The sequence below is a fragment of the Mustela putorius genome, unplaced genomic scaffold (assembly GCF_011764305.1).
Source record: "Mustela putorius furo isolate JIRA1106 unplaced genomic scaffold, ASM1176430v1.1 tig00000174_pilon_pilon_pilon, whole genome shotgun sequence".
Lineage (NCBI taxonomy): Eukaryota > Metazoa > Chordata > Mammalia > Carnivora > Mustelidae > Mustela > Mustela putorius.
The window spans coordinates 39,788,438-39,811,265 of NW_025421304.1; the positions used below are offsets into that span (position 1 = coordinate 39,788,438).

The 22,828-nt window shown below is 46.2% G+C and overlaps 1 protein-coding gene across 1 annotated transcript in view; it reads left to right on the forward strand.

Moving 5' to 3' along the window:
- CDH13 (cadherin 13) overlaps positions 1–22,828 on the forward strand; it is a 981,609-nt gene that overhangs the window by 943,158 nt on the left and 15,623 nt on the right. The window contains exon 11 of the mRNA XM_013056985.2: positions 7,910–8,052. Within this exon, the coding sequence (XP_012912439.2) occupies positions 7,910–8,052 (143 nt within the window). The remainder of the gene's footprint in view (positions 1–7,909; positions 8,053–22,828) is intronic.

A 22,828-nucleotide genomic window follows, 5' to 3' on the forward strand; every position in this document is an offset into this window, starting at 1 on the left:
CCACTCTGTGTGTGCTGACGCTCTTTTAGGTGCAAGACACAGAGGGCTGGGGAAGAGGGACACATTCCCTGCCCCAAGGAGCTCACACTGGCAGCTGGGGAGCCAGCCAGGTGAGGAGACAGGCTTCTTATGGAACGTTTCACAGCGGTCTCTCTGGGGACCCAGAGGCCTTGGTATCTGGGCTGAGACCTCAGCCCAGATACCGAGACACACATGAGGACATCTAAGGCAGCCACGTTCCATGAGGCACATGGAAAACCTTGAGGCCAGAATGGATTTGGTGTTTTGAAGGAACCAAAGGAAGACCGTGTGCCTACAGCTTTGGGAGCGCAAGGAAAGAATCGGGAAATGAGTGTGGGGAGTTAGGGCCTGGGAGTCATGGCCGGGAGTTGGGATTTTAGTCGATGCCCAGTGGGAAGCCATTGGGGGATCCTGAGCAAGGGACCCAGTTTATATAGGATATAAAACTGAAAATACTCTGTTTGCTGTTTGGAGAATGGAATGTAGTATGTAGAATGAAAGCAAGGAGTCAGGTGCAGTGCAGTGGTCCAAGCAAAAAATGATCCCACTGCCTTAGCTCCTACCTCCTGCAACAGAGCAGAGATCATGGACCCGCACAAAACCTCCCTCGGTCCACTGCAGGGGCAGGGAGTGGCCTCCTTAGGGATGACCGTGCATTGCTTATTGTTAAAGTGGGAGTCAGAATTTCTAGATGGAACCAACCAGGCCTCACCTCCGGACCATCTGAAGACAGCAGCCTCCAAGAGAATGGGATGGTCAGAATTGGAATCTGGTAGAGCCTCGTGCAGGATGAGTTCCGGCTTCCGCCAGGGGACTCTGGGATCCCTGGGAGAAGGGGTTCCGGGGAAGGGCTGAGAGACGTCAAGAGCTCCTCCCCTTTTCCAGCTACGATGTTGCCATGGATGTCCCCAGCCCCATGCTGGGCTAGGCAAGCTCTGTCCCTACCTTCCCTCGTCCACATCTGCTGACGGTGGTATCTCCACACCCCTGGAGGGTCCCTCCTGTTACTGAGACTGCTTTCTTTGGCGCTGGTGCCCTGGTTGCCTGCCCCCCCCCCCAAGCTTTCCGCAAGCTCTGAACCATGATGGGATTCTCGGATTCACTGGCCTTTTAATCTGGTCTGTATGTATTGTCAGGAGACTTGAAATAGGCCCTTTGCTTTGCGTGGAGATCCAGAGCTACGTGAGCCATTTCAAAACAGTGTACTTCCTTCTGCTGGAAATTCAATTACTTTCTGCTTCTGTTTTTAAATAAAGTGGTTGATGTGCATCACCCAAGCAGGCGTCCCATCTAGCACACAGGGAGCCCGCTGAGCTGGAATTAAGCGGGGAGCTGAGGGTGCGCCTCCTGTTTCCTTTCTTCCCTGTGGCTTTACAGATCCTCTGCCTCCTTCAGTAGAAATTCAAAATTCCTCTGTGTTCTTCCTTTTCTTGCTTTCCTCTTCCAGACTCTCATAGTCTTTTCCATTTTACTGACTCCTCTCTGAGAGCGAACTACAGGGCTTTAGCCAGACTCCAAGTTAGTGCTGGTCCCTGCTCACAGGGCACTTTCGTCCTGGGGTATCACTTCTGGTGGCTCCCTCCCCCTTCTGTTTATCATCCAAGCTCAGTCCCAGGGTTCTCACTCTGCTTTTCCTCTCCACTGGTGTCTTCTGCCCCCGTAGAGATCCAGAAGTGTATAATCCTACATCTCAAGTTGATTTCCTGGGTGGTCAGAGTGTTCTGGTAGGTATTTAGCTCACATTAGGGAACTGGTTGAAACAGGGTCTCCCGCTTCTCCGCCATCTTGCCCCTCCCCTCGCGAACTACAGTGCGGCTCATATGTTTGTCCAAAAAACACCAGCCCTCCTTACAATACGTGATAGCATCCAGGATATTTCTGATGGTTCCCAGACGAGTATTTGCTCTAGATCAGCCCTCTCTGATTCTCGAGGATCTAACAAAGCCCTAGGGAGCTTGGACTGAGTCCCCCTGACACGAGTCCCAACCCAAGTCCCCCTCCTCCAGGTAATCCAAGCTCCCAGTCTATAAACAGATACCCGGACCTCTCCGTGTGCATTTTCCTATATGCTAACATGCCCAAGGGTCCAAAACATTGGAAAGGTACCCAGTTTCCTTGTTCTGAATGGATAAGGAGTCAGTAGAATTTGTTGAATGGTCTAGCTTTTGCAAACACTCTAACCTACCATCTGTATCAAATAGTAAATTTCCAAACATATATATGGGTGGCCATAAATGTAATTATATATAAAATATTTGTCTCAGTAGATGGATAGATCTCTATTTAACTAATATATATGCCAGGTATATAATTATATATTAGATATCTATACCCACATCTGTATCTGTCTTCCAGTCTCCCTATCTACCTAACTTGCCCATTTCTGGTGCTCTAATACAGCTTCAATCCTCTTGGCTAACCCTACACTATTAGCAGTGTTTTACTTTGTAATATTTTTAAGTCTAATATAAAAGGAAGACCATGCTAAACCCAGGTGGTTTTGGTATCTGTGCTGAACAACTACGGGTCCCCCATGTCACAGAAAGTGAACCCAAGAAGTTATAGAAGGACCTTGTCAAACCTGGGCGTCTCTTCCTTCCGTCACTACCTGGGCCCCACGAGGGCTGAGGCTGGCAGCCCCTGGTTCTGGAAGTCCTTCTGGGTGGATACCTGGCCCTGGCCCCTGGCCTGGTGATCTCCTTCCGATTCCGCTGGGGCCCTGCGGACAGTAACCTGCTTCCCAGGAGAGGTGTAGGGTCCGAGCATGGTTGGCAGAGCCCAGCCCCTCTTCCCGGCGCGGCCTGACCCTGCTAACCAGCCCACCCCATGTCTGCCGAGACCGATACCCAGAAGAGGCCGAATCCCGACAAGCCCTTGAGCAGCTCCTGTGAAGCCACATTACGGACTGAAATGAGTCCCGTTTTTAATTTGACTTTTCTTCCCCTGTAACAAGCAAAGTTCACATTACAGATAAATTGCCCGGAAATTCCAATTTAATAAGTCATGTGCATTTTTCAGGCCTAAAAGCACGGAAAACATCTTGCATGCTGGTATTTTTATATCAAAAGTTTTATTTAAAAGACAGCTTTGAAAATGTCAGGAATTTACATAGAGCATCTGGTGAACCGGTCAGAAGGGGATGATTTGACGAAAGGGCCCTTCACCCAGGAAGTGGAAAAGCGGTTTGGCTGGTGGTCCCCGGCTGCTCTAACTCCCCTCTGGGGTAATAGGCTTTGGCGTGGGGGAAAATCACGCCGACACTCAGGGCCTTGCCCCCAGCTCTTGGCTTGCATTGCTCAGGAGGGCTCAGGAATGGGACCGGGGAGGTGGGGGGGCTGTGCCTGTCCTTCTGTGTCTGTGGCTGGGATTCCAAGTAGAGGGAGAAGGGGAGAGAGAATCCTAAGCAGGCTCCATGCCCAGCACAGAGCCCAACGTGAGGCTCGATCTCACAACCCTGAGATTATGACCTGAGCCAAAATCAAGAATCGATCATTTAACCAACTGAGCCACCCAGGTGCCCCTACCTGGTTATTCTTTAAAGGAAGTAAAACAGTGAGCAGCTATTGTGTGAAACCCTAAGTCCTTGCTTTCTCTGGGAGGGTGATGTGGACAGGCCTAAGTGCACTGGGCACGGTTCTTAGTGGACAGCCTCACCAAGTTCAGACTGAACTCTCCTCATGCAAGAGAAGCAAGCAGAGAAGTTCATCATACCATGAAACTGTAACATCGTGAGATCAAAACCACGACTAGGGAGAAACAGAGTATCGATTCTTTGCCAACATAAAAAGCTAGATAATTTCATTCAGTTTTTATTTATATTCTGAAGTCTGATTTGAGTAATCAGGGAATAAAATATGGTCCATTTAAATTTTTTCTTGTTTCAAATACATGGAACTGACACGAATCACTCCTGGATCAGCTCCAAACGTGTTACCTGGTAAGACAGGAAACAAAGATTGCCTTTCTTTGCACCTCCCATTTCTCTGATGACTGCAACCAACAGAGGAAGGTTGCCACTGAATGTTCTGGGTGTCGCCAGGGGCCAGGCGCTCTCCGTGGCCCGGAAGGACACGGAACAGCGAACACCTGGCCCTGAGCATAAGTAACAAAAAGCACCTCCTTCAGGCCTGGCGCCCACAGTCCCGCACACCCATGCACAATTCCATCTCCGCCACGGCGGCTGTGCTGCTCTGGACAAGTTGCTAAGCCTCTCTGAATCTTGGTTATCTCACCTTTACAACAGGGACGATACCAACTTCATCTAGTTGTTCAGAACCACAGAAATGGACGTGGTGCCGACGGAAGAGTTTGGCGCAGGGCCTAGCATGGTCCACTCGAACCTCCTCCTGCCATCACGACTTCTAACCGGGGACTCTTACAGAGTAACCGGGAGGAGGCCTTTCAGCCCTGTCTTCGAAGACAGCAGTTTGCAGGGAAAGAAATAAAATTCCTGTGGAAATGATAGGTGTTTTTAAAGCGGTTCATTCTTATGAGTAATGCATTTCTTCTGTTTTTGAGAAACAAGGAAATGATCACTGAGGCAGCCAGGGAGTATGAGGAAAACTACCTTAGCGCCCCCCATTCCCCGAGCTCCCCACCACCACTGCACCTACAGGATGCTGTCTCCCCGGGGCTCTGCTGAGCTGGGGCTCCCAAAACATTCCAGGGGACAGTGCAGATCCCATCCTGGACCTGACCCCAGCGGACCACATGTGACCTGCTCTGCTGGGAGCCACCCACCTCGCACTGGGCCCCACCCGGCCCTCACAGCTCCCCATGAGCCCTGGGATTCTCCTGCCTCCCCAAGGAAACAGAAACAGACAAGTAGCTTGCCCAAGGTCACACAGTGAAAGTCCAAGGTTTTCACTCCAACGTCCAGGCCCTTCCTCCCATGTGATGCTGACGACATCCAGGATCCTGTGTGGCCAGGGCAGAGAGGTTAAGAGCAGGCCCCTGACACCCAACAGCCAGGGTGCAAATCCTAACATCGCCACGCACTCACCTCTGACCTTGGCAAAGTGCTTTGTCTGTCTGTGTTGGCTGGTTGGCTTATTTTTGCACTGGAACAATATTTTTTTTTTCTTGGCAAAAACTCAAATGGCTCCCTTTTTAAAAACAAAACAGAAATTCTGTCCCAGAATTTCCAGTGTGTGTGTGTGTGTTTTTAATATTCAAGCAGATTTTAAATGGTAGAAGTTCTATGAAAACTAAGAAACCTACAACCTGGAGTTTCATAGGAAAAAAGTAAGACAATGAAAAGCTGAATGGCAGACAGCCTCTCTTCAGTTTCCCCATCTGTGAAATGGGAATGATCATATTATCCGCCTCTCAAGGCTGATGTGAGGCCTGAAAGAGTAGACACAGCACACTCCCTGAAAAGGGCCTTCCCACGTAGTAAACACTTAGTCTACTGTTAGATGCTGCTGCTGATACTGTTGTTATGAAATGGGCACTGAAGGCTGTTCTAGGAAGACCAGACTCACCGCCTGTGGGAAGCATTAGCAGGGCCCACTCCCTGGCGTTGTTCAGCAGTCTAGGGTCTGGTTCACCTGCTTTTGCAAAAGAAAAATTGGATTTGACGTGATTGACGCACGCAGAGGTGCTCGGTGTCTGTTCTGGTGACCTAAATTCACACTCCTGTGGACAGCGCCTCGGGTCTCCCCTACACGGGAAAAATCTAAACCAGGACCCTTGGAGTCATCTTCGTTCTATCCTCGGAGGTATCTGCTTTTCCAAAATTCAGCCAGTGTCTTCTGACCGCCCTCCAGTAAGTCAGCTGGGAAGCAGCTCAGTGTGAGGGTTCAGAACAGCAGCTCTGGGCCCACATCCTGACTTTATGACCTTGAAGGCTCTATGGTTTGGTTTTCAGGGAATATTACACCTGCTGGGTTGGTTTCTTATTGGCACCATAACAACTGCTGTAACAGAGTCCTACAAACCGGGTGAGGCCAGACATGTATTTTTTCCCCATTCCGAAGGCCAAAAACCCAAAATCAGACTCACCAGGCCAAAATCGTGGTAGGCCACACTCCCTCTGGAGACTGTAGGGGAGACTCCTTTGCAATAGTCTAGTCTCTGCCTCTTCTCTTCTCTGTGTCTCAAATCTCTCTCTGCTTCCGTCTTATGAGGACACCTAAGGTTCTGTGTAGTGCAGGAATCCAAAAGCCCCTTTCCACCCCAAGATCCTCCCCTTAATTAGACCTGCAACATTTGTGCCATAAAGGGTAACATTCACAGGTCCCCAGGATTAAGATGTGGACATGATTTCCACTGTGAAGATTAGGGTGGCAGTTTGCCCGAAACTCTTGTTAGTTAAATCAGGTTTGAAATGTCCTTAGAACCAAAGTCAGCAGTATATGGCAGAAATGATAGACTTTGGGCATCTTTACTTGGCTGATAAGCCATCAGTTTTCATGTCCCCTAAAGGGTGTGTGTGTGTGTGTGTGTGTGTGTGTGTGTATTTGACAGAGAGAAACACAGCAAGAGAAGGAACACAAGCAGGGGGAGTGGGAGAGGGAGAAGCAGGCTTCCCATTGAGCAGAGAGCCCAACACAGGGCTTGATCCCAGGACCTGGGATCATGACCTGAGCTGAAGGCAGATGCTTAACAACTGAGCCACCCAGGCACCCCAAGGGCTATATTTCAAAGACTGGTGAAGAATGGCAGGAGAACACTGGCCAGCATCACTCTGGCTCAAGTACAGAAGTGATTAGGGCACCTGCCGTACGTCACTGGGACAGCCCCCCATTATCCCAGCCACTCAGTTCAAAGAATTCTGAGTCCTGTTCAGTTAGTCTCCTGATCAAATGAAAATGGGATTTTCATTTCTTACCTAGTGCACCTTTTGTTTGAACTTCTTAGAAGGAGCATGGATTACTTTTACGACAACCTCCAAAAATAGTAATGTTTTAAAGTTCTTTGACGGTTTCCCATTATCCAGAACCCAAACCCCTTACAACAGTGGTTCAGGTTCTTTGAAATCTGTCTCTCTAAACTCCTATACCTTCAGTGTCCCCCCAGAGAAGCTGCGCCTCAAGCACAACCGCCCACATGCTGGCCCATCAGTATTCATTCGGCAGCTGTCTGTTGAGTGTTGTGTGTGTGCTAAGCAATATTTTAGGAGCTGGGGTCATGACCACAAACAAATACCCTGGCTTTGGTGGGACTTACATTCCAGTGAATCTCTCAGTTCCATGTGTTAACTTGTATTGCTCTCTCTTCCTGACCTGTCTTCTCATTCTCATTTTCCTCTGGTCTTGGTTCAAACACTGCATCTCCTGTGAGGTCCCCAGGGTGACTCTCCGTCAGAGGGAATGGCCAGTTCCTCCAAGCATCCTTGCTTCCTGCCCGTGCGTTCATAGCACCTCTCCCTGGGATCTGTACATGGGGCACAGCCAGGGTACTGAAGAAATAGAGCTGGACTTGGATGGCTTTGACTCGGCCTCTTTGAGAACTGGACCAATACAAGCTCTCTCCTCACAGGCTTGTCATGAGACAGGAAGGAGGCGCATGCCCAAAATATTGAGCAGAGTTGGAGGTCAGCCTTACTTTCTGAATGAACAACTATAACTGCAATGATGTTTTGGATTTATGTAAAGAATTATGTGGCACTGGGGCACCTGGGTGGCTCAGTCGGTTAAGCATCTGCTTTCAGCTCGGGTCATGATCTCAGGGTCCTGGGATGGAGCCCCGCATCAGGCTCTCTGCTCAGCAGGGAGCCTGCTCCTCCATCTTCTGTGCTTACCTACTCTCTCATTCTCTCTCTCTCTCAAATAAATCAAAAAAAGAATTATCTGGCACCCACATGAGAACTTGTTCCCAGTGAATATTTCTTGAATCTGTTCAGAGTGTCACCTGAATGTTGTTTGGGAATTATATTCTTTTTCAGGTATTCCATTTACAAGGACCCAGCGGGCTGGCTGAATATTAATCCCATCAATGGGACCGTTGACACCACAGCCGTGCTGGACCGTGAGTCGCCCTTTGTCCACAACAGCGTGTACACTGCCCTCTTCCTAGCCATCGACAGTGGTGAGTACTTTCTAAAATGCTACCGAGTGTATACTTTTCTGTTATAAATGCATCTTTACATTTTACGTTTCTTCTGGTAACACCCAGAGGTGTTCTTGGGAAGAATAGAATTGTGTAGAGGCAGGGAAGGCAAACATTTAAACATACAGTAAGTCAGTAATACCCCCAAAGCCTGGAATTCTCCGGTCTTTGTCCAATTAGAGGTCAGAGTGGGGAGCTCACGGTCCTTTGTCTTAGGCAGGTGCCGCAGCTAGGGAGGCGCACTGATGCCTTTCATCTTGGCATCATGCCCGCAACTGTGGGACAGTTCTTTCTCTTAGGGCAAGTTGAAAGACAGTCCCAGAGGACATCACCGAACTTGACAGCTGAATTGTCCCACGGCTTTTATCCTGTTACCCCAGGCGACTGTGGAAAGACATCAGGTGCGCTCTGCTTGGAGCTTCCTAATCACAGAACAATGGCTTTTCATTCAAAAGCTACTAATGTAACATCCACAGACTGTTCTAGACGCCGGGGTACAGCAGTGAACCAACAAGAACGGCTGTCTTTGTGCAGCTGACACTCCCATGGAGAAAGGAAGCAAATTGAGTAAAATACATAATATACTTTTTGGGAAAAAGAGAAGCATACGATGTATGTATGAAACCAGGAAGTGGATGAAAGATGGCGGACAGCAGAGAGCCGCAGCTGTACTGAGGCAGCCCTGGGGAGCCTCGCTGCGGCCGCGACATTTGCATAAAAACATGAAGGTGGTGGAGATGGGAGCCCTGAAGTTTCTAAGGGAAGGCCAAGGAGGCCATGAGGGCTGGACCAGAGAGAGTGGGCGAGACAGGCAGGGGGTAGGGATACAGATGGTGTGGAGTCACGTGGGCCCTACACCACCCCCTGCTTTTACTGTGGGTGAGACAGGACCGCCGGGGCCGAGGCCTCAGTAGGGTACAGTATGACATCGTCACGCTGCCCTGTTGAGATCAGACATAGGGGACAAGGGCACAAGTATGGGAGACTGGTGACAACCTCGGTATGAGGGTAAACTGGGCTGATAACAGGGAAAGGATGAGAAGTCAGATCCTGGAGGTAGTCTACTTTAGACACAAAGCTAATAGGATCTGCCATGGGCTGAGATGGGGGAGTCAGGATTGGTCTCGGTGTTTGTAAACAGAGATGTCCATTGTGTCAATCACACCAGAAGTTTTGCTCTCCCTCTTATTCCAAAAAGCCAGTTGCTTGTGGCTAAAGATTCTATTTGAGTCGCATATATGAAAGTGAATATTCACAGGGCCTTTGGTATGTGCCCTCGTGATGCACAGTAACAGGTAAACTAAGACTTCTCAGACCCCATCTCCATATGCTGGGGACTCACATGCAAACCACATACTAGACCAGTGTCTGACAAACACACAATCAAGATGGCAGGCAATAGGCAGAGAAGGCTTCACAACGAAGTCAGCCTTTGAGTTTGGCCTGGAAGGGCAGGTAGGATTTGGGTAAGTGTCAGGGGAGGAGGCAGAGGGGCCTGAGAACACAGAGCAGAGGAATCAAAACTGGAAGGGAGTGTGGTGTGGGACGTAAGAGAGGGAGAGAGAAGAGCCGCATCCACTCTGTGTAGACAAGTGGAAATCTATTTGGATGTACATTGAAAAGTCCTGTCTTCCAAGCATCGCAACATCCAGACAAGTCTTGCTGGAGCCGGCAGCCAAAAGATCGCCTTAGTTTTCGAGGAAGAAATTGCATGATGAAATAGCCCACAGACATTCATCCACACGCACTGTGCTTGGTCCCGGAGTCTCGGAGTTGAATAATTCATGGTTCCTGTGCTCCATGTGCTAATGAGTGATTTGGGGAGTTAGGCCAGTAAGCGCAAGACTACAGAGCAATGTTATCCCTATTCTGATGGACCTAAGCCCAGAGGAGCCCCTGGTCCTCCCTTGGGGGTGGCCACAGGGAGCTTATTGGTTATGGGGATAAGGATAAGTTGAGAAAAGATAATGCACTTTTGTCATTCCATCCCCATTTCTTTTTTCTCTTAATGCCAGTACAGCTAACCTACAGAATGACATTAGCTCCACGTGTCCAATATAGCGATTCCACACTTCCATGCATCACCCAGTGCCCCTCACAGCAAGTGGTCTCCTTAATCCCCAGCACCCTTTGCACCCCGGCCCCCACCTCCCCTCTGGTTACCATCAGTTTGTTCTCCATAGTTAAGGGTCTGTTTCTTGGTTCGTCTCTCTCTTTTTTTCCCTTTTGCTCATTTGCTTTGTTTCTTACATTCCACATAGGAGTGAGATCATACGGTATTTGTCTTTCTCTGACTGATCTCGCTTAGTGTTATAGTCTCTAGATCCATACATGTCAGTGCAAATGGCAAGATTTCATTCTCTCTGTTGGCTCCCTAGTGTTCCATTGTGTATACAGACCACATCTTCTTTATCCAGTCACCAATCAGTGAACCCCTGGGCGGCTTCCTTATCTTGGCTATTGTAAATAATGCTGCTATAAACATAGGGGTGCATGTAGCCCTTTGAATTAGTGTTTTTGTATTTTTGAGGGGTACCACCAACAGTGCATGAGAGCTCCTTTCTCTCCACATCCTCACCACCACCTGTTGTTTCTTGTGTCTTTGATTTTAGCCATTCTGACAGGTGTGAGCATCTCATTGTGATTTTGATGATGATTTGTGATGTTGAGCATCTTTTCATGTGTCTGTTGGCCATCAATATACCTTCTTTGGGGAAAAAAAAAATGCCTATTCACGTCTTCTACCCATTTTTAATTGGATTATTTGGTTTTTGGATGTGGAGTTGTATTGGTTCTTTATACATTTTGGGTACTAACCCTTTATTGGATATGTCATTTGCCAATATCTTCTCTCAGTCAATAGGTTGCCTTTTAGTTTTGTTAATGAGAAAAGGCAAGGCATTCTAAAAGAGAAGCCTGGAAGAATATGGATAGGTAGCACACTGAGAAGGCTTGCATGGTAGGCTCCACATGTATGAAGCTAAGAACAGAGAGTTGGCCAAGCACCTACTGCTCTAAGGTTGGTACTAGGCCTTGTGTTGAATGCCTGGCTGCTCTCACAGTGCCTGCTTTAGAGCAGGCATTCAACAGATCTGCAGAATAGATCCCAAACTAGATCATGAAATGCTCCATATGCTATGCCAAAGGGTTTGATCTGATTACGATTAATCTTTGGGCTTTAGAAAGATAACCCCCAGTGTAGAAAATGCACAATGATGATGTGGGAGGCAGGCAGGCATTCTAATGCTGGGGCAGAAATCAGGGTAAGGGAAGCATGAAGCAGTGAAGTGACTTCAGATGGAGCGAGTCTAGAGTCAGGAAGTACACTGAAAGCCATAGCTGGTGTCTTAGTTGCAAGAGTTAAGTTGTGCCTGGTGGCAATAGAAATGGACCAGAGAGGATGGGTCTAGAAAACATCTGGAAGGAAGAAGCAAGACTTTGAAAAACGTACGTGCTCAACATAAAGTATAAAAAGGTGATATTCAGTTTTCTAGTCCAGAAACCAGGGATGATTATTCCATTGATAGAAGTGAAATGGGTTTCAAAGGATCGTTCCAATGTTGTCTTTATGGGGTGCATGTTGAGATGATGTCCCATGAGACTCCAGTAGAGGGAAGGAGGTTTTTCTTAGAGAGTCGCCCACGCAAAAGAGATGGGAGCCATCAGAACAGGTAAGTTTTGTAGAAGGAACGGGTCTAGACAGGAGTGCTAAGGTCATAAACAGGGGGTGACAGTAAGTCAAGAATGTTTAAAATGCTGTTTGAATTTAAAAGTGCCCATTTTTAGTATCAATTAAAGCAATCATTTCAGAGTTCTGAACAGTCCCTGTACTTGCAGAGAAAATACTCAGCTAAGAACAGCATAAAGAAAGGTGGAAATACAGCGAATACAGTTGTCATTGCCTTGAGATATTTTATGCAATTATTCATCAAAAACAAACAAACCAACCTGGAAGTGAAGTACACTTTAATTTTTGCGGCAACAAGAGCCTTCTCTCCAGGTATCACTAGGCAATCTGCTTCTAGACTCTGAGGCTCAGTTTCCACTTCTACAAAATGAGGAAGATAATTCCTACTTCGAAGGTTGTTGTGAGAAATGAGAAAGAGAAGTGCCATCCCCTCTACACTCACCATCGAAGGCCATATTAAATGTTCGATAAATGTTAATCTCACCCCAGTGGGGGTTATAGAAAGGAAAGAAGAGAGCCAAGAATGGTCCGAAGAAAAATATAGTGTGAAATCTCCTTTTTGTCTAACTCTTTTAATACTAATACCAAACAACCAAATTCAAAATCTGGTGTCACAGATGTTTCCAAAAGGACGAAATGTCCCTGAAGAGGTAAGGATAAATAGAAAACAGGTTGGCATTAATATACACAACCATCATTAGAGATGATAATCTTGAACAAGGCCCAAAAGACTTAGAGTAAAAAGAGCATGAATTTTAAAAGACCTCATGAATCAAAGGAACTTTTGTTTGAAGCCTTTTTGTCTCACTGAAAACTTCTCTCTAGGTATTATGTTGAACCAGGAAAAACCAACACGTACCTATTAGATCAAAGTTAATAGTGTAACTGATGTCTCAATTTTAGACAAAGGAAGCATTTGATTTTATTTACTTTATAGAAATTCAGTGTATTTGATGGAATGAAAGAATACAGATTTTTTTTTTTGTCATATCACACTAGGAAAGCTAAAGCAGAATAAAAGGATTTTCTCCAAACAAAGAGTCACTTAGGAATTGATATCAAAACATGCTGATAAAAGATATGTGTGTAGGATCTTCCAAATAGGAAGTAGTAGATTACTGTCCCCACTGCAAAACTAGGAAAATCAGGGTAGATGACAAAAGTCTTTAATTTTAAAGGTATCAGAGAGTTGCAGAAGCCAGGAAGCCTCGATCAACGAAAATATCAACAAGGAAAGAAGCATCCTAAAAAAAAAGTATAAGACAGCTAGCCATTTCTTCTCTCTGGGGGCCTTTTCTGATTTTGGGGGGAGAGTCAGGCTTGACCCAGGCAGAGGGCCCAAAATGAAGGGAAATAAACCAGCAATCGTTGTAACAGTCATGTGGAGCTTGTGTGCCAAAGTGAAAACCTGAGGGCCCTTAAACACATGGCTGCTTTCCCCCCTCCCATGGACAAATACCCTTTAAAGGACAGAGTGAAATCTCCTGGGGTCTCACGGAAACAAGGACCTACCAGAGGAAGCCAACCTATGTTAAATGTACAAACCATTCTCTCTTTAAGACATTTGCCAGATTTCAAAGGTACAAAGTGGTGCAAGATGGGATGGCTGGTGCTGTAGTCTGAATGTTTGGGTCCCCCCCCCCAAAATTCACGTGTTGAAACCTAATCCCTAGTGTGATGGCATTTTGAGGTAGGGCCTTTGGGGGATGCTTATGTCATGCAGATAGAAGCCTTTGTAAGTAGGATGAATGCTCTTATAAAAGAGACCCTAAAGAGTGCCTCTGCCCCTCCTGCCATATGAGGACACAGCAAGAAGACTCTGTGTTGAAAATCACAAATCACTGCTAAGAGAAATTTTAATCCTATTAAATAGAGAGATATACCACGTTCATGGATTGGCAGTCTCAATGCTACTGAAATGTGAATTTTCTCCAAACTGACGTAAATGTTTTAACATGATACCGAGCAGAATCCCAGGTCTCTGTTTTGAGGTGAAGGAGAGGAAGTGGATTGTAAAATTCATATGGAAATCTAAGGCACTAACAATAGCCAAGGCAATCTTGAAGAATACATTGGAAGACTTACACCATGATATATTCTGACCTATTAGAAAGAAAAAAAAAACAGTAAATAAAAATTATGTGATGTTTGCACAAAGACAGGAAAAAACTGATCAGTGAAGTAGATTGGAGAGTTTAGAAGCCGATAACCCACACACACAGTCCATTTGTCACTAGGACATGGTGGCTTCAAACAAGAAAGCACGGTCTCTGCAATAAAAGTACTGGGTTAATTGAATATGCATATGAAAAAATCTATCCTGCCCCTTCTCTTAGACCATAAACAATATACAATACTGAACTCTAAATATATTATGAGCCAAAAAGTAAAATAATATCTCTTGTAGAGAAAAACATATGACAACATAATTGGTATCCTTGACAGAGTTGAAAGATTTTGCAACCAAGACACAAACGTATTCACCACAAAAAGAGGTAAAAAATGGCAGATTATGTTAGAATTAAAAACTTCAGTTCAAGGGGTATCATTAAAAAAGCAATAAAGGTAACCCACAAAGTAGAAGGTATTTATAATACAAAGAAATCCTACCATCTGTAAGCAAAAGATACAACCCAAAGCAACACAGGGAAGGAACTGGAACAGGCACTTCTACAAATGCCAGCAACACAGAAGAGATGCACAACTTCATTAATCAAAGAAATAAAAAGTAATTTGTGTAGCTATAAATTAAAATGCAAATTAATCCAGAAAATACAATGACATCGAGAAGCACAGTGACATACCCACAAAATAGTTGATCTGGCCGATGAAACACATCAAGAGTTGGCAAGGATATAAAATAATTGGAAGTCTCCTGTCCAGCTGGTAGAGGGGTAAGTTGGTAACACCACTTTGGAAACCGGAAGTATCAACTAAGGCTTAAACTTTGTCCACCCTATGATCCAGGAATTACACAGCTATTTATACAACAGAATTGTGGCTGTACATTCACCAAAACACGTGTGCCAGAATGTGAATAACAACAGTATTCATCGTAGCCCCCAAACTGGAAGATATTCAGATGCCCTCAAAGAGTGGAATAGGTCGATTGTGGAACGTTCACACAATTGAATCTGTACGACATGGAGAATGAATGATCTGCAACTCTTCACAGCAACACAGATGAATCTCAGAAACATAGCACTGAACCACAAAAGGCCGGTCAGAAGACCACATCCTGAACGATTCCATCTATGAAAAGCTGAAACACAAGCAAAGGTCATCACCCCAGCTAGCTTGTCCGGTGGATGTGTTTCTTGATCCTCTCGTATTGGACGACGCGGGTGGGTTCAGATTGCAAAAACTCTTTAAGCTGTATATTTTAGAAACATAAGTGTTTCTCTATTCCAATAAAAACTAAGCAAAACACACACACACACACACAACTGCTCAGAGTGTGTGTACTGGGCCCACTGTCCCTTCCCCAGGAGGGCTGTAACCTTTCGTGCATTCTCCAAGTACCTGCGTGCCCTAGAGTCAGACTCTTGACATCCTCCTGCTCTGTGGAAGGACAGTCTCCGCTGCTGATGGGCTGATACTGCCAGGAAAGGCGGGAGGCAGGTTGTCTGCAGAGGGAACAAAGCAAAGCTCGCATTCTCAGGTCGCCCATGATATTTTGCAAAAGGCAGAAGACCTTCCATCTTCTTTTCCTACACACCACTCTGCATATCCAGTTAAGAACAATGACCAGGCAACACCAACAGAGAGTTTTCTTTCAGGTACCTCTTAGAGATTGGAGACTGTGGGATCAGGATGAAGGAATACAAAATGACAGAATCAGGGCTGGAAATCTGTTCTGGGGTTAAGAGAAAAAAAAAAAATCTTTGGACCTATTTGCTTGGGTCGCCAAGCAAATGCCTGGGTTTAGATAATTTGGGGAGGAAAGGCACTTTGGTCCGTTCCTACGAAGAACGGCTAGGTTGTAACCTACAGGACAGGCAAGGGTATACCAGGTACTTTTCATAAACTGTTAACAATTTTAATGAGTTACAAATCACCTAATAGTGTGGTCCCATTATAACTGAAATGCTTCTGTTTTGCTAAACCCAGAACTAGCTGTAGTTCAATGATTGGAAAAATAAAGCATTTAATCCTGTAGACTAATAAGGTATGACCTTTTGTGTTGGCAAGCATTTTATCTTTGGAGATGAATATCATCATTTACCTGATGTGGTCCAGGTTTTCTGAAAAGGTTAAGATAGTGCCTTTCAGAGCACAGGAACTCTTCTGTTAAAGACTTCAGTGAACACAGAATGGCTAGACTTTCTTTAAAAGGGGGGTGGGGTGGGTAATAATAACTATTAAGGAAAATACCAAGAGGGAGAGAGAACATTCGAGAATGTAGTAAGATGGGATCCCTTTGGGGATGTGCTGACAATGGAGCAAACAGCAGCAATTAACACTGGGCCAATCCCTGTGTGATTATCGCTCCTGCTCAGGTAATCACCAGAAAGGTCAAATGTTAGTCTCACTGTCTCATGTGGGCTGAAAACTGTCACAAGCAATTTCTCCTAAGAGTTCTGGAATCCCACAGGCCCTGGTCATGGGCGGGAAAGGCAGGGCCAGCTGCTGATACCGGGCTTACCGTCTTTTGCTCAGAATTCCATTAGGCTGGCCCTCCTGCCTTCTTCTTCCCCATAACCTCATCTTTCTCCCCCTCCTTCTGTTCTCCAGTTGTACATGCCTCAGCGTTCCATGACTGTTATCAATGGCCCTCATGGCCTCAGAGAAGATCTAAGTCATGACTCTAAACACTAAAGACAAATATTTTCTTCAGGGGAGCCCAAGTGCCCTTGCTCCCAACACCCATGCTTTGCAGCGAGTTTAAAGGAAAAAGGTAGCAGTGGGGAGGTGGGGGAGCAGGGATCCGTTCTGGTTCTTCCTGGAGCTCAGTGGGTGTGAGATAGTTGGAGGCAGGAAGCCCAGACTATCTTCAGCGTCCCTATTAAGTCTTGCTATGATTATGGAAGTGGCCCTTTCCCTATCTATTTTCATTTTGAAGAATAAGGGGAAGGATAGCATAAAAACAAGCCAAATTATCACTAAATTCGGCAGCATGTTCTCATGACTTAGCAACTCGTCTGAAGTATATTGGAGTCTGCCAGTGAAAAATGTGATGTGGGTTCCCAAGAAGACACAGATATAGAATCAGGCAGAACAGCTGTAAGATTAAAATGGAAGGCAGTGAGATGATGATTTTTCATAGGCTAAGATATATCGTGTCCCAACCTGCCTTTTCCCTCAGTCCCCTGTGTCGTAGATGTTCTGATCATGCCGGTTGACTCAAAATGGAAATACCATGCAGAGTACGTTGAGATTGTTTAAAAGTGGGGAGGGAGATGTTGTGCAGCCCCATTGTGAGATGCCTACCAAAAACCAAGAGCCCCAAACTGGGGACGGAGGGGACCCAAACTTCCAACAGATGCCCAGATCCGTGGTTTTTCTCTCTTTAGGGACCCACCGAGTTCTAGATTGCGTGGGGGATGCAGTAAGATCGTTTCGATTAATTCTACTTAAAATACGCTAGTTGGGATAAAATCAAGCCATTAGTTATGATGGCAACACAATTAAGCCAGTTTAACACCCCTTATCTCAGCTGTTACAGTAATTGAGGAAGAAAAATAAATTGAAGACCCAGCCATCATTCCTCGTTACTTCAAGTACCAGTAAAATATCAATCACGTCGAAAACACCCGCTTCAATTTTGCCACTGACAAAATGGCCCAATAAAAAACTCTTGAGATCGCGTAATAGAGAGACGGTGCCCAGAGTCATCTGTTGCAGCACGTGCAGTCTGCTCTCTCTGGACATGAGCCAGCTCCCCATCCTCCCTGGACCACCACAGGTGCGAGACTTAGGCACTGTCTGCCTCAGTTTCCCTCCCTGCCCGGTTGTGGTAAGGACTGGGAATCATGAATGCAAAGTTCCCAGCATCTTGTTAACACCTAACAAAGCGTTAAGCCAGCTGACTTGAACTGAGTTATGGACTGATTTCCTAAACGTATCAGCCCCCTGATGCTCGTACACCACCCACCCGGATCCCGCTCTGCGGTGCGTGCGGGTTCCTGAGTCCAGCCCTCCTGCCCCTGCTGCTGCGTCCCCACAGCACCGGTGCCCAGTCCCCCCCTTCTGTGCCTGCAACAAATTTCCTCTTTGATCAAAGCCAATCTCCTGCTTTAAAGTCTTTGACTGTCTCCCCACAAAATAGCCGTATGATTTCCTCCTCCCAGAACAAGTTCTCGCTCTCCAAAAGTATTCTCATTTCCTGCACACGCAGATGCCGTCTCCTCACAAAGCCTTCTGATCTACCACCAGGCAGTACGTCATTCAGGCCACAAACTCCCATCACCCTTTAGCCTCACGTCTCCCCACACTGGACCGTCCTACGTCAGTGTATGTGTATCTGTTCCTGCCTGGGGGCCGCTGACTTCTGCGCAGGGGCAGCCAGGCACAGGGCAGAGTCCTAGGAAATGACTGCTGATTGCGTGAATGAAATGAGACCAGCCTGTCTAACCATGACCTCCAAATCAACTCTTCTCCCTTCTTTTTTTATTTTTCTCCTCTTCTCTAAAGTCAGTAATGCAGAAACACAGCAAAAAACCAAAATGTTGAATTTTTTTAAAAAACAGCTCAGACTTCACATTACGGTCTCCTCTGAAAAGATGTTCAATTTCGATCTAACGTGAATAATTGCCTCGGTTCTACATTTAGAATTACGCGTGGAAACCTGGCATGATAATTTTGCGAATCTACTTTCTGGCCAGGTTCTAGATTGGTTTACTATTGAATTTTTTTAAATGTCCAGTGAAATTGGCAAGCTCTCCAATAACAAAGCAATTTTCTAAATGCTTACGAATGTAAAAGCAACAAGATTCTTGTTGTCGAAAGCAAAAAGCCAAAGCAAAGAGGACATGGGCAGAACGTAACAATACAAAGGATCATCTCATCTAGAAGAACCCTGGTTCGCTCCTACTTGTGAGCAACGGTACAGGTCACTGTAGAAGCCTGTTCATAGGAATTAAAAGAGGTGGTAATTCTTGGCTCACAGCAGCTTAGTGGAGGGAGTTTGCAGAGTTATCTGTAGGGAGTTGCCCCTACAGATAAGCCTCAGAAACTAGCCAGGGCACCTGCATTCTCTCGGGAACCCACACCTAAACTCATATTAAATCATCCCATCCTTCTGATTTTCCTCCCAAAATGGAGTCCTCAAGCTTCCTTGAGACATCCGCTGAGGTCTCTCTCCTTGTCGCGGGTGTGGGCTCCCTGCCCTGAGCCCCAGTTCCACGGACCCCAACCTACACATCCTTTTTTTCTCCCCTAGGTGGGACAAGGGGGGGCTGGAATACAGACAGGGTCACTGCTCCCCTCAGAACAGAAGCAATATGGAGATGGAAGCCCATGGAAGTAAGAATATATAGGACTCATGTTCAGAAAGAACAATTCATCATTAGCTTTTTCAAGTCAACCTAAATGAATTCAAAAACCCACTGATGGCCCATTACATACCAGGCCAGAGAACAGTCCTGATGCTCAGAGCTCACGGGGCTCAGCAATGAGCTTCCTGCTTCCCAGCCCCCTGTCTCTCTTTTCCTGCATTTTCTTCTTCACGTAGGCAAACACACTTTCCTATTCCCCATATAAAACCACTTGCACTCATGCCTCCCAAAGTAGGACCCATACCGCATGCCTCTACACCCAGCTCAGGGAAGTGAGACCAAGTGGGACCAGTGATTAGAAAAATCTCCTGCGTCCCTGTACTTCACCGAGGCAGCTCGGGAAGGTCATGCTCAGATCCTAGTGTTCTGTGGGTACGAAGCCAGCCTGTCCAGCAGTGCCAAGGCCAGCGACCCTATTCCTCTGAGGGGCCTCTCTTGAGTATATGCATCTGGAGGACGTCAGCACAGGAGACATAGTCCCTTCCACACAGATGTTCACAGCAGCCTTTTTCCTATCAGACAAGAAGGTGGAAAGCGCCCACGGGCCCATCCAAATATGGTCTGGCCCTGGAAGGCAGAATCACTCAGCCATAAAAAGGAAGGAAGTGATTCACGAAACAGCGTGACTGAACCCCAGAAACTTGATGCCAAGTGAAAGAAGCCAGACACAAGAGGCCACGTACTCTATGATTCCATTGATAGAAGCTTCCAGAAAACACAAATCTGTAGAGACAGAAAGTCCATCAGTGTTTGCCTAGAGCTGGACTTAAGTATGGCGAGTTCCTACAAACGGGCCCCCGGTTTCTTTTCTGGGGCGATGGAAGAAAGGTTCTAAAATTAGGTGGTAGTGATAAGCACAGCCCTGTAAATTCACCAAACATCAATTTATTGTAAAAAAAAAAAAAAAAAAACCAAACAAACAAATAAAAGGGTGAGAGAAAAGAAAGTTGCATCAGGGAAATATTTTTAAATCCCTGTATAACTTTTGAATTTGTTTCTGCTTCTGATTCTAATAATGGTCATGGTTATTGTAAAGCAAATTGACAAAAGAAGAGTATTATTTTAATGTCAATTACCTGGAGAGATAATCACCATTTAGGCTTCAGTATATTTCTTTCTAACCTTTCTCCATTTCTAATTATTGTTTTTTAATTAGGATTACACTATGTTTCTAGTTGTACCTCTTACTAACAAGATATTTTATATATATATGAACATCTGAGTGATTGATTCTATCAGAAAAAATCTCAGTGGGATGCTTGGGTGGCTCAATCATTAAGCGTCTGCCTTTGGCTCAGGTCATGATCCTGGGTCCTGGGATCGAGTCCCACATCGGGCTCCTTGCTCAGTGGGGAGCCTGCTTCTCCCTCTGCCTGCTGTTCTCCCTGCTTGTGCTCGCTCACTCTCTCTTTCTCTCTAATAAATAAATAAAATCTTCAAAAAAAGAAAAAGAAAAGAAAAAAATCTCAGTATTTTCTGGCTGAAGTGGAAATCCTGTTTGCTCAGGATTCTGAATAAGATAAAATAAAATAAAATACCTATGAACAAAGGTGTCCTAGATGTCAGAACGGCGGACACTCAGCCATACTCACAGGCCCTATAATGCCTTCAGCGTGGAGGTAGGTGTGTTTCTCTGGAAGCAAGACTATGGCCTTCACCAAATTCCCAAAGGGGAACCCACTTACCATTCCATTTTTTTTTTAAGATTTTATTTATTTATTGGACAGACAGAGATCACAAGTAGGCAGAGAGGCAGGCAGAGAGAGAGAGGAGGAAGCAGGCTCCCCACTGAGCAGAGAGCCCGATGCGGGGCTCGATCCCAGGACCCTGGGATCATGACCTGAGCCGAAGGCAGAGGCTTTAACCCACTGCGCCACCCAGGCGCCCCTTCCTGTTCCATTTAAAACCCACTGCCAAGAATGGTTCCTCTCTCAGGAGCCCTTCCCTCTCCTCCCCTACAAAGACAGAAACTTGCACAACCACAGGCAAATCCCTGCACTCACTGGAGGACAGCCGTCCTCTGATCCTTATGCAGCTACCCTGAGAATACGGCCCCGGGGCTCCTCTGTGGGGCGGGGGGGGGGGTGTTACAAGGAGGAGGAATCACAATTCTAGCTCCATATCCTGGGAGTTTTGCTCAATTTGAGGCTTTTTCCCTATCGAAGTAGAAATTCCACATAGGACGGCCCAGTCTCAACCATGCTTTGGTTCTGACATGGGGTCCTACAGAGTAGTCCCTGGGGGGTCGGCTTTTGCTGGGGGGAAGGCGAGAGAAGAGGTGAGGTTTTTATCGTGTGTCATGAGACCCAGAAGTTCCCATATTTCCTGGGCCCCCCGGAGCTCCTGGAGCCGAATGGGCTGGTGAAGAGTCTTTATATTCTGAATTGCGTCTGAATTTTGGATGGTGACTTTTCTCCATCCTGTGACGTCCACTGGGAGAGGCTGTTTTCCTGAAGGCTGTGAGAATGCAATCTTCCCCTTATCGATGAAAAAACCAAGCTCATTTTCCTTGAGTTCAGAAGAAGACATCACCAGCCTAGTCCGGGAATAACACACAGGGAAACGGAGACAGTCGTATAATTAAGTTCATGAAAGGCTGATGCGTTCGGCCATATTTCAAATACTCATAATGCCTTCTCATCCATTCTACCAAGTGACGGCTCTTCATAATATATTCAGAGTGAAAAAATATAATGGATTCCTCTGAGATACTCAATTATTCAATAAAAAAAAAGAAAAAGAATTTTTCAGTAAAGAAATTCAACCAAATGACTAAAGCTGACAGGGAAAAACCAACCTCCAAGTAATTATGCATTTCTTTTGAGTTCTGGCTCCAACAAAGGTTGATGACGTGCCACCATTAGGAACAGTCATCCCTCTGCTGATGAATGACGTTGGTGTTTCGACGTTAACGGGTATTTATTAGAATGTTTACTCTGAAAATGTCATTGGGTGTTGATATATTTCAAGTTCCACCAGCCCGGCTGAAAAAAATGTCTGTTCTCACTTCATGACTCCCTGCCCCGCTTCTTTCAAGCTGGAGTCTTCCCCATCACTGGCCACCTCTCATAAAGAAGTCGCCAGTCCCCTTTTCCTTACAAAGTCCCATGGCTTCTCTTTTCCCCTTCTCCTTTGGGGTGTCACGACCCATTTCACCACTGTTCATTGCCTCCTCTTCCAATTCATATCCCCTCTGTCTTCTGCAAACCACCAGCTGCTCCTTCAACTCTGGGGCTTTCCAGGCTTCCACCCCCCGTCCCTTCTGCGCTGTCACATTGGGTGGCCTGATTGGCTAGGACCCTTTCAAAGCCTCTGTGCGGACAAGTCCTCAGTCACTACCCAGTGCCGGCACGTCTCCTAAGCTCTGCATGTTTCTAGACAGGTACACAGAGCTGAAATGTCTTTCTGCTCCCCACTACCTTCCATTTTGGGGTTCCCCATCCTCAGCAGCCTCATCTGAGTACCTGATCACTAAAACGAGACATTTCTTTCTTACTCCAGCTGCCTACATCATGCCTTAATCTGTTGCTGGTGTCGCTGCCTCGGTGGCCAACATCTCTTGCCAATATCA